The sequence below is a fragment of the Prionailurus bengalensis genome, chromosome D1 (assembly GCF_016509475.1).
Source record: "Prionailurus bengalensis isolate Pbe53 chromosome D1, Fcat_Pben_1.1_paternal_pri, whole genome shotgun sequence".
Classification (NCBI taxonomy): Eukaryota; Metazoa; Chordata; class Mammalia; order Carnivora; family Felidae; genus Prionailurus; species Prionailurus bengalensis.
In genome coordinates this window covers 68,263,381-68,276,114 of record NC_057346.1, presented here as the reverse complement: position 1 = coordinate 68,276,114, position 12,734 = coordinate 68,263,381, and the positions used below count along the sequence as shown (strand labels likewise).

The 12,734-nt window shown below is 46.4% G+C and overlaps 1 protein-coding gene across 2 annotated transcripts in view; it reads left to right on the top strand.

Moving 5' to 3' along the window:
• GALNT18 (polypeptide N-acetylgalactosaminyltransferase 18) overlaps positions 1-12,734 on the top strand; it is a 354,502-nt gene that overhangs the window by 301,715 nt on the left and 40,053 nt on the right. For both annotated transcript variants that reach the window (XM_043580668.1, XM_043580669.1), the window contains one exon: positions 3,907-4,002. In XM_043580668.1, coding sequence (XP_043436603.1) covers positions 3,907-4,002 — 96 coding nt within the window. The remainder of the gene's footprint in view (positions 1-3,906; positions 4,003-12,734) is intronic.

The window sequence follows — 12,734 nt, the reverse complement described above, 5'->3', positions numbered from 1 at the left end:
CATCTATCTCCCTAGGGCCATATTGAGGACATAGCTGTTACTGATCCCCCTGCACTCTGCCCGTAGCAAGTTGTATATGATGCTTGGCCATGGTTGGACCCAATCCAAAAGGGAGGGTTATGCTACTGTGGCTCTGGAGAAACTATTGGCCCCAAACCCCTGTGAGCTAGGGCCAGCTTCTGGATTCGTGTTCTTACCAAGCTGTCAGCTATAGCTGAACAGTATCAGCCAAACAGTATTAACTACAGTGGGAAAGCAACAGTGGAGGTTTGTGTATACGGCCATTGCAGTACTGGGCCTTACCAAAAGCATTCTTGTCTTCCAAGCAAAAGGGTCTCATCTTAATGAAATGTACAGCAGACTTACCATGTAGCCCTCACCACCACACCTAGAAACCTTTCGTTGATCAAATAGTAAGTGGCATATACAGGGTTGAGATATGGATCTGAGTCCTTAGTTAGAGCTGCTTTTACTCTGGTGTGCTGAAAAGCCATTCTCTCATTATCCCAAAGGACTGAGCAGTGCTAACCATCCCTAGGGCTAGCAGAGGTCTCTGACCCCCACCCCCACATGTTCATCTGCCAGCCCCTGCTCAGGGAGCCCAGCCAGCCTCCCCTCCCTTCTGGCTCCTTCACAGCCTGGGCTCTGACAGAGTAGAGACATGCTGGCTTGTCAAGGAGTATAATTAACTCTTAATGGGGGCAACAGGGTGAAGATGGGCAAAGCAGGATGCAGCCACAAGAGGATTTGCTGAGGCTGAATCATTCTTCCTGGTGATTATTTTTATTCTGAAATGCAGAGATGTCTTCTTGGGGGTAAAGCTTCTTCTTACTTTTTCCGTGCTAACTTACGCCAAACTACATTGCTCAGGTCAAATAACCTCCTGGAACTCTCAGTGGGCCTGGGTCAAGTCTATAACCCAGCCCATTAATCCACTCACAGGTCCCTTTAATGACTGCCACAGGCAGAAGGGCCTCTGGGCCCCATTGTGTGGGAACGGGTTTCCCCCAGATGGTGGAGCTCCATGTCCAAGAGGCGGGGTCTTTGGATTCATCCCAGCTCTAGTGTGGACAGCGAAGATGGAACAGCATCTGGAAACAGACACACCCAGCTTCCGAACGTTAGCTTTGCCACTTACTCTGTGTGATCTTGACAGGTTATAAAACCTTAAAAGTTATAGTTACACCATCTGAGGGGGCAGTTTTCAGTCTCAGGATTGTCGCCAGCTGCATGAGGAAAAGAACTTTACACTTGTCCACCTGCCAGTGTTGTTCATTTGGGAATGCCATCCATTTGTTCATTTTCTTTACTCATTCATTCATTCCACATGGATTTACTGTCTGCTATGGGCCAGGACTGGCCCGTGTCACAGACCGTGAGAAAGACATAGCCCCAGCCTGCTCAGACAGGGGAGAAAGGCACATGAAGAAGCAGTAAGAACACAGCACACCAAGTGCTACAGTAAGAGAAATGGAGATGATGATGAAGCATAGGGCCATGACCTTACACCCAGATGTGGGTCAGGAAACACTTCCAGAGCAACAGAGAAGCTGAGAGCAGAAGGAAGAAGAGGACTTCGTCTGACAAAATGAAGGCAAAAGTAGAGGTGACATGGGGAAGGGCCCATGCAATGGAAATGGCATCACAGACGACGAGGTGAGGCAGACCTTCCTATGCCACTGTTCCTCACCCTTAAAAGAGATCATATTACCTGGCTTCATTGCTCTGAGGATTAGGGGAGATAACACATGGAAAGCACTTCACATGGTAGCTGGCACATAGATGCAGCCATAAAAGCTAGTTTCCCTGAATGGCTCTCAGGAAGGTTATAGCTGTAATAATAGTAGCTAACAATTATTGCACATTTGCTATTTACCAGGCTCCATGCTATGTACTCATAGGTAGTGTCTCATTTAACCCTCATAACAACCCTGTGAGGTAGGCACTATTATTATCCCTATTTTAGAGAGGAGAAAACAGACAAGAAGGAGTAAATGTTCTTTGTCCAAGACCACACAGCTGGAGCCAGGATTCCATCCCAGCCTGTCTCTCCCAACAGCATCAACAGACCACCTGCTTAATGGGGGAGGAATGACACAGAGCTGGGGGCACTTTATCAAAAGCCACCACCTACCTCCTCACCCAGGGGATAGCTTTGAGAACCTAGCAGAAAGCCAAGTCTGACATCAGGGCTCCATGGACCTTTTGCTTTTGCTTTGCGACAGCTGTTAGCGGGTCTCACTAATGGATTACAGTTCTCAGCTTTAGATGTGGCACCCACCTCTCTGTAGGCTGTGGGAGAAGTCCAGAGAGTGTTTACGTATGCTGCCTCACACAGGCAAGCCAAATAGTTCTTTTATAAACGAGGATTTGCTACATAGATGTTTCTGGAGCCTCTGCCTAGGGAGCTGGCACACATTTATATTTCTTCAGAACTTCCAAACTGCAAGTTTGGGATTGAGATGCCTTTGCCTGGTAGAGGAGAGGAAGCTCAAGAGAAAAGAATTTGACTCTGTTCCTTGTCCCCTGTCAAGAACAGGGGATTCACAGAGCACACACGTGCCTCGGGTTGTTGCATTTTGCACCCCTAATTGGGTCCATTGCCTTCCTGCCACAAGTTGTCAAGACCATGAAAGCTCAGCCGCCATCAGTCTCTGGCCTCCTTGGCTAGACGCCCCACCTGTGTGGTCCATTGCCCTGGTCTTCCCTGAATTCCAACATCCCTCTTCTGTTCTAAGCAGAGTGCTTCAGTTGCTAACAAGAGCTATGTATCAGCTAGCTCAAGTTGAGGTGGCTAACGATACCACAAACTCTAATGGGCACAGGAAGTAAAGTGCAGCTGGACATGGGCACCCAAGCCCGGAAGCCACTAAAGCCATAGCAGGGGCAGAACTTCTCTAATCCTGTCTCATGCTTCATTTCTTCCTTGGCCACATTGGATCTCTCAGCTTACATATGGCCCGATAGATCCCCCATACCCAATCTAAATGGCTTCACAATTCTTGTGGCCACCACCCATTGACCACACTGACTCTCTCATCTAGAGTTCTAGGACAGAGAAAGAGGATGATGAGATGGTTACATTCCAGAAGGAGAAGGGTGGAGAATAGAGAAAGAAATAGAATTATTAACTCATTCTAAACTGCATGTTGGTGCCCACCATGGTCTACTCAGCTATAGCTGGTGAGCAGAGCCATGTGGACCATAACCTGTCCTCTCCAGGACTGGAAGTAGACGTATGCCAGAAAGGAACATTGAATATTGGCTTTCTTACCAGACATGGTAAGACACTGGTCCATGGTACCCAGGCACTGGTTCTATTGATTGCTATGTGCCTGTGGGTGAGGATAAGAGATACCTCTCTCTTCCCCTACTCCCATCCTGGACCCCTTATCCACCTTTCTGACCTCCACTCTGGAGATTCATCATCTGGGCACCACAGGGGCCAAGGCAGCCCCTGTTGGATCTGCAGGAGGCAGAAAGGACCCAGAGGACATCTCAGGCCTGAAGGCAGCTAACATATTGCCTACTTTGCCCAACCTTCCAGAGCAAAGACTTCTAACCAAGGACTATTGAAAGCCGTGGTGCCACCCCTATGGAAATAGACAGGGTAAAGAACCTGGCACCATCTTGTGCATGTGCATGTGTGGATATCTTTTATTTCTACCTGGACTGTCACAGTTTAACGACACAAAAATGCTTCTCCTTCACAGGAGGCTGGTTTTCCCTCAGCACCTTCATGCAAGGCAAAAGCTGGTGGTTATTGCTCTCCAGAGTATTCAAGGGGCCGTGGGGCGATTATGGACATGGGACCTGTCTCAGTGGAATGCTGGCTTCTCCTGACTTAATGCATTTGTTTCTCTGTTCCTTTATCCTTGGTGTGGCTACCTTTCCTCTGGTGTCCAGCTGCAGAACTCTCTGAAGACCGATTTGTGTCTTGATCAGGGTCCAGACACAGAGAACGTTCCCATCGTGTACATCTGCCACGGAATGACACCGCAGGTGAGTTCCCTGAGAGAGGCTCCTGTTGGGGGTGTACACATGTATGTCCAGTGTGGAGAAGGATAGCTAAAGTCATGTTGTGGCTACTGTAGGCCCAGAGGCTTCCAGGGCTCTTCAATAAGAGTATGCTCATGAGTAGAAGAGGAGAGTCATGCCTGCCTTGCCTGGAAGGAGGTGGGGGGAGCAGATGCTGGGATGCCTGGATCCCCTGGGGTGGGGAGCAAGGAAAGGGATAAATTTCTAAAGAGGAACGCCTGCCTTATTGGGGAAACTATGGGTAAATCTCAGTCCTCGCTCTGGCAGCCATGCCCTTCCCTAGCAGGCAGGAACCCAAGGTCCCCCCAAGCTCCCTGACATCTCAGAATCTCTTCACAGTGCCATTTCATGGCCTCTGGGCTCTGCCCTTTAGTAGATCACAGCTGGAGCCAAGATCTATAGCCAGGAGAACTTTTCTAGCTCTTAGGACCTTCTCCTGGTGGCAAATGAGGGGAAGCTACCAGGGAAATAACTTATCCTAGGAAAAATTATCCAGTCATAGCCTAGGCTCCAGATATCCAAAGAGGATGCTAAAACACAGGCAAGAGAATAGAGTACAACGGACAGCCATTTTTCCACGGATGCCACAGACTGACCTGTTCTGACGCTTTCAGAGTTTACTGATCTTACCTCCAGAAGGGCACGATGATTTTTTTTAAAAAGATGGTATAGAAGATGTGTATATTTGTACAATTATAACAGAGTTTAAAAGAGTGGTTACCCACCTAAACATACAACTGAAGGCTATCACGATGTGTGTGTGCGGAGACTTACAGCAACTGTCCACTGTGACCTCCACCCGCTCATCCTTTATGGGGGCCAAGCTGCTGTGGCATCACTGACTGGTCAGTTGTAGGTCAGCAGATCACACTCTCCCCACACCACACAGTATAGCAGCTCATTCCTCATTCTTACAATGCTGCAATATTTTTCACAGATGACTATTTTTATGTAAACTTTTTATTGACGTGCAACATACGTACAGAAAGTAGCCAATTGTAAGTGTACAGATTAGAGAGTTTTCAGAGCAAATGCACCAACATAACCAGCCCCTAGATTAAAAAAAAAGAGCATTATTGCCTGATTCTGAATTTTATATAAATAGGATCCTAGGGTGTATGCTTTCTCATGTTGGCTTCTGTCTTTCCTCATCGTATTTGTAAAGTTCCTCCATGCTGCTACATGTAGCTGTAATTTTCATTACTGTGTAATTTTCCATTTTATGAATATACAGTATTGCCTATATATTTATGGCTGATGGACACCTGGGAAATTGCCAGTTTGAGAGTATCATGAATACTGCTGCTATGAACATCCTTGTTCATGTCTTTTGGTGCACATTTGGACTCATTTCTTTTGGATTTATACCTGAGTCAAGTCACTGAATCATAGGGTTGACATGTGTTTACTTTTAGCAGACAATGCCTGCATTGGTCGGCTGGGGCTGCTGTAACAAAATGTCACGGGAATTTATTTTCTCACAGTTCTGGTGGCTGGGAAGTTCAAGATCAAAGTGCTGGCTGATGTGGTTTCTGGTCAGGGCTCTTTCTGACTTGCTGATGGTTACCTTCTCTGTGTCCTCACACAGCAGGAAGAGAAAGAATGAGAGAGCTCTCTGGTGTCTCTTCTTGAAGGGACACTAATCCCATTAGATCAGGGCTTGACCCTTATGACCCCATTTAACCTCAAAGATTTGGAAAATTCTCATCCTGTCCATATGGCATGTTCTGAAGAGAACCCTGAGTGTGACTGAACAACTGTTTGATTAAGAGACCATGGTAGGACTCGTGGACTCAATCGGCTATCACAGCAGCAGAAGCCATAAATAGAGATGAGCTTATACCAGCAGAGACACTGGCAGCCTCCACTGAAGAGAGGACAGAATGAAGGCAGGCTGATGGGTTTCTTAGATTTCACAAGGCAGGAGCATAGAGCTGTTCATCTGTGAACATGCACTATTCCTCAAGAGAAGAAAGATGCTGAAGGCCAGACCCACCAACAGACCCAGGGGCAAGGCTGTCACCTCAAAGGGCAGGCCTACCTCTCTGGTTTCAGTGGTCCAGGATGACCCTTCCCAGGACCTCAGGGGTAGGGTCAAAGCAATGAGTGGCTTGGGCAGGGCCACCCCAGAGGGCCAAAGGGTCAGGCAACTCCACAGAGCCATAGGGTGATGCCACCCCAGTGGGCCTGGAGGGAAGAGCATCAAGACAAAGAGGATTGTTCTCAAGCCTTGAGATTAAATGGAATTAGCCTTGCTGGGTTTTGGACTCATTTGGGATCCATCACCTCTTCCTTCCAATTTCCCCCTTCTGGAACACACTTGTCTAACCGGTGTTTGCCCAGCCACCATATTTTAGAAGCACATAACTTCTCTGCTATCACAGTTTCTCAGCTGGAGAGAAGTTTTGCCTTGGAATAAATCACACTTTGAGCCTCATGCCCATCTGATTTCGATGATACTTTGATGACATTTGGACTCTAGAGTTGATGCTGGAATGACTTAAGATTTCAGGGGCTGTTGGGGTGAAACAAATGCATTGTGCTTGGGAGAAGGAAATGAACTTGGGGGGGCAGGGGAAGAATGCTATGGGCTGAATTGTGTCACCCCCAAATTCATATGTTGAAGCACTAACCCTGACTGTATTTGGAGCAAGGAAGCAATTAAGGTTAAATAAGGTTATAAAGGTAGATCCCTGATCTTATAGAATTAGTGTCCTTGTAAGAAGAGACACTACAAAGTTTCTCTCTCTCTCTCTCTCTCTCTCTTCATCTTTCTGTCTCTGCCATGTGACAACACAGCAAGAAGGTGGTTAGCAAGCTAGCAAGAGAGCTCTCCCTGGAACCTGAAGGCACCAGCACTTAGATCTTGGACTTCCCAGCCTTCAAAACTGTGGGAAAATGACTTTCTGTTATTTAAGCCACCCAGCCTGTGATACTTTGTGGTGGCAACCCAAGCCAACCCAATATACTGTCAAACAGATTTCCAAATTAATTAGTTCAATTTTCACTCGTGCCAACCACATGTTATCTAGTTGTTCCACATCCCTGCCAACACTTGGTATTACCTGTCTTTTTAAATTATAGACATTGTGGCAGGTGTATAGTATCACACCATGGTTTTAATTTGCATTTCTCTGATCGTTAATGCAGTTGGACACTGGAGTTTTCAGCTCAGAAATTCCCCCAGGTTATTCTTGAGTATGGGCCAACGTGGCCAGGTCACAAGTAGTTTTGTCTTTTTGTCAATTCCTTGTCTGCTTTTTAATACATGCAGTCCAGGAGACAGTGAAGGAACTTGCTTTTAACAAGTCTACGTGGAAATCTGCAGGATTGTTGCTTATCTGGATCATTGGACAAATGTTGAGTGTTTTCTCTGTGGGATAGCAGATGTCAGTTTGGGCAAAGGCTGCCAGTCTACTAGCTGCTGCTGGTTCAATATAGGGCAGTCTGTGTTGTGGCTAAGAGCATGGATTATGGAATCAGGTCGTGTGGAATCAAATATCAGCTTCAGTGCTCTCTAGTTGTCACATTTTTAAATGGGCAAGTTTTGAAAGGTGGGCCTATTGTATTTTTGTAAAATATGGATTCATAGTGGTATATACCATCAAGGTTGTTGTAAAGATTTAATACATGTATTTAAAATAGTGTCTGGTAGGGGCACCTGGATGGCTCAGTCGGTTGGGCGGCCGACTACAGTTCAGGTCATGATCTCACGGTCTGTGAGTTCGAGCACCTCATCAGGCTCTGTGCTGGGAGCTCAGAGCCTGGAGCCTGCTTCAGGTTCTGTGTCTCCCTCTCTCTCTGCCCCTTCCCTGCTTGCTCTCTCTCTCACTCTCTCTCATAGATAATAAACATTAAAAAATGTTTTAAATAGTGCATGGTATATAGTAAGCACTCAATAAATATTAGATGTTAATGTCGCAATAGTGTTATACTATTACTATTGCTTTTGCTTATTAAGCCTTGCTCAGTATAAATACCTTCAAGATTCTAACTCCAGCCCACACTGGACTGACTTTCCTTGACCTCATGGGCCATGTGCTATGGATTCCTGCCCTGGTAAAAGCCTACCCCTAGACTAATGGAGCATCACTGAGTTTCTGTGGCAGCAAAAATACAGTGGAATAATGGAAAGGGGGGCTTCGGGAATCCGGAGTTCTAGGCTTGGTCTTGCCACACATTTGTAATGTCACCTTAACCCTCTCTGAGCCTTTGTTTTATCCTTTTATTGAGACATGATTGTACACTAAAGTACATATATCTGAAGTGTTCAGTTCAGTGAATTTCCATATTTGCAGGCAACCATGTAGGCAGCATCCAGATTGAGCCTGTCATCCCACTGGGCTTTCCTCATTCCTCCTCTTGGTCAATACTCTACACCCAAAGGTAATGGCGATTCTGATCCCTAGCACCACTGATTCGTCTCATCTGGGCCTGTCTTCTTCTGTGCAAATGAGGAAGCTGTGCTGGCCAGCTGTAGGCCCAGCTCTACCAGCTCTATCTACTTACCTTCAATTCCTTCGTTCTGAAATTTAGTTGGCCTGAGAAGCTGTGAGTTTGTGCTGGGCTTGCCAGGAAGGCTGGGAGCTGCCTTCCCTCGGTGCTTTATGAATCAACTCCTTCATGGAGATATGCAGCAAGTCTTAAAGACTTGGGTCCCCCTCCCCATTCCTGTACTAGGCTGTACAGGGAGCACAGGGTCCCAGTTGCCTTCTCCCACCAGGCCCACAGAGGAGGTGCACAGTTGTTAGTGCCCAGAGATAAGGAGGCTGGAGACTAACCTCAGATCAAACACATTTCCCAGAACAGGGTGGTAGGTAACCTGCCATGGCGGGAATTTGTTGAGTCTGGCCTGCCCTGTGGCCCAAGAGGATGGGGTCATCCTGGAGATGGGCTATGTGTCCTTGGTAGAGTTCCTCCATCCACCAGACATAGAAGCAGGTGCACAGGATAAGCAGTGGGTGATAAGGCAGGGCTTCTGACTGGCAAGCCTTCCCAAAGGTATCCACTAGCCCTTAAAAACTTCACTGGCTCCTGGGGGGTGGGGCAGGGCGGGTTGGATGGGGAGGAGAAAAGGAGAGGCTTAGGGCTATCACCTTAGTATGTGGTCAGGGTACACCTCATGAGGGGACTGTGGACAAATGTAGAGCCTGAATCTCTTAGACTTGGTCCAAATCAGACCCTTGATATGTATTTCCAGGAACATTCCCACACACACACACACACACACACACACACACACACACTGACAGCTCTTGGAAAAATCTCTTGTTACTATGGCCACAGAGGCCACAGAGAGACCAGGGAAGTTCACTTATGCACAGATGAGACTGCCACATACAACTGTGCAGGTGGTACACTGCACAACTCCAGGGGAGGGATGTGGCACCTCACATTGTTGTCTGGGGAGTAGAGATCAGCCCAAAGTTACAGTCTTTCTAGACTCTGCTAGGAGTTCCTTCCTTGATAGGAAGCTTGAAAATGCTGAAAAGCAAATGATGAGGCAATATATAGTGGTCAAGAACCAGACTGTCTGGGTTCGAATCCCAGTCAGACCACTTACCAATTGGGTTCCTTGAATAGGTGGCAAAATTTCCTTGTGCCTCAATTTTCTCACTTTTAGAATAGGGATTATAGGGGCGCCTGGGTGGCGCAGTCGGTTAAGCGACCAACATCAGCCAGGTCACGATCTCGCGGTCCGTGAGTTCGAGCCCCGTGTCAGGCTCTGGGCTGATGGCTCGGAGCCTGGAGCCTGTTTCCGATTCTGTGTCTCCCTCTCTCTCTGCCCCTCCCCCGTTCATGCTCTGTCTCTCTCTGTCCCAAAAAAAAAAAAAAAAAAGTCGAAAAAAAAAAATTTAGAATAGGGATTATAGCAGTACCTACCTTCAGGGTTATTGTAAGAATTAAATCAATCAGGGGCGCCTGGGTGGCGCAGTCGGTTAAGCGTCTGACTTCAGCCAGGTCACGATCTCGCGGTCCGTGAATTCGAGCCCCGCGTCAGGCTCTGGGCTGATGGCTCAGAGCCTGGAGCCTGTTTCCGATTCTGTGTCTCCCTCTCTCTCTGCCCCTCCCCCATTCATGCTCTGTCTCTCTCTGTCCCAAAAATAAATAAACGTTGAAAAAAAATTTAAAAAAAAAGAAATCAATCAATGCACATAAAGCACTGAGACCACAAACCTGGTACACAGTCATTGCTTACTAGATATTGGCTCTTATTATTACAGGATTGGTAAAGAAACTCAAGACTGTGTCCTTGAGAACGGAATTGTTTAGCCTGGAGAGGAACAGATCTAAGAGACATGAAAATATCCAAAATTATAAAAGGCACATATTTTTGGCTGAGTATACAGAAACTCTTCCCAGTCATTGGCTCTGATGATACTGTGACTTCTCCATCATCAGAAGTGTCCAAGTCAACTCTGGTGGACTCCAGGGGCATTATGAAAGGTTCCTATATCATTTAGGTGCTTAAGCTAAGAAATCCCTAAGGGCACTCCCACCCTAGAATTGTATGACCTTTTAATTCATTACATTTTTTTTCTTCTGAAATCAGTGAGAGTCCAACATGTACCAGGTCATGTTCTTGGCCCTGGGAAACAGGCATGAGCCAGATGGAAGTCACTGCCCTCATTAAGTCCCCATTCTAGGGCTGGAGACAGACTGTTCTATATTTTTTAATCCTCAAGTCTTCACCACAGCCAGGGCTTGAACTCTTCTCTCTCCTAAGAATTACACATGTGGCCAGAGTTGAGCCGTGTGGCTTGGATTTCAGCCAAGCACGGCCAAGAATGGTGAAGGAAGAAAAAGGTCAAGAAGGCAGGACAGCAAGATGATCCAGTTTATCCTGCTGACCCAGAGAGTCATTTCCCTTTCTCATTTCCTTCTTTCAGATTTTTAACTTATTCCATTTGGGGTTTTAAAACCAGAAAGAATCTGTATCAGTCAGATAATAAACAATCCTCAAACCTCATTGCCATTAATCAAACAAGTTTATTTTGTCAATTCAAAAAAGTAAAACATGATTCTTAAAATCAAAATGAACATGTGACAAAAACTTATTTAATTCCTTAATCAGGGAGCCATTAAGAAGGTTAAGCAATTCTGGAGAGCATTTGAGGAGCTCAGGATCTCTAGGCATTTTCTAAAAAAGAAGGTTAGAATAAGATTGCTAGATTAGATACAAAAGCAGTCAATGTCCTATAGGGAAATAAAATCGTAGCCTTTCGTGTGATCTTTACTAGACAAATCTGGAAGTTACCATTTAACTTCCTAGTGTTTGTTATTTACCTTTTGACTGGTAGCCAAAGTCAAACACAGGTACATTCTCCTGGAAAATTGCATACCCTTAGGTGGGCTTGTTCATGCCCCAGTAGGATATTGAAAGGACAGACCGTTTCCTCTCCCGTTTTGCCTTATTTCCAGGTTTTAGACATTTCTCTTACTCTGTTCACAAAGCTGGCTAAAGGCAGAGTGCCTCTTCAGGCCATTAGTGACATCCCTTGTGGATGTGCTGTCTGACCACATGGCCTTTCCCCTAGATTATTTCCTAAGGCAGTCATCACAGTGGACCACGGCCTGGGTGGCTTAAACAACAGAAGTATATCGTCTCACAGTTCTGGAAGCTAGACGTCCAAGACCAAGGTGTTGGCAGAGCTGTGCTCCCTCTGAAGGCACCAGGAAAGGATCTGTTTCGGGCCTCTCTCCTAGCTTCTGGTAGTTCTTGGCTACCAAGAACGCTGTTTGTGGTAGCATACCACCTTCGTGTGGTGTTCTCCGAGGTCTCGTCCCTTGTCGTAAGGATGCCAGCCATACTGGATTAGGGGCCACCCTACTCCCGTGTGACCTCATCCTGACTTAGTTACATCTGCAATGACTATTTCCAAAGAAGGTCCCATTCTGCGATACTGGGGGATGGGGGATTAGGACTTCAACATACGAACTTTTGAGGTACACAGTTCCACCCACAACCCCCCCTCAAAGGGGAAGAGTGTGCCTGGAACTCTGATTTTCATGCCTCAGATGAAAAGTGCCTCACCTTACTTCCTCTCACGTCTGATTCACCAGAGCCAGTCACACGGCCCTGCCAGCTAACTACCGAGGGTGTGGGAAGCTAGGGTTTTCTGCGTGCCCAGGAAGCCGGTCTCTGCCACAGAAACTTAGATATTTGCTAAATCACTTCCACCTCTGACAAATAAGAAAACAGGAAAATGATATGAGCAGGCTAGCCTGAGCCCGTATGTACTGCAGGTCACTGACAAACACAGGGCTAGGAAGGGGGCCTGTATTTTGGCTTCCAGTTTCTCCTCCAGCTTCGATCATTCGTTCTTCAAACATAGGAGACAGGTTGCGTTTCAGGAAGTCCCCATAGTTTGGAAAGTTTTGTTTTCCTTGAAAAACCAATTTAGTCTAGTGATAGGAACGGTAACATAGAGCAACTTCTAGTGGGGACACGGTGAGCTGGAAAGAGGGACTGGGTTCACATCCGTGTTTAAACCCTGTGAAAGATTCTGCTTCCGTGTTTTTTAAAAAGTTTACTCTGATATAGTTGTGATGTTCTCAGCTCTGGGTAGGAGAAAGCATAGTGTAACTAATCAAATTAGTGAGGTGAAGCTGCTGGGAAGCATGCTAATTGGTTAATGAGTAAACGTAACCATTTTATTCAAATTAGCAGCAAATTTCAAGCTATCCTCAAAATA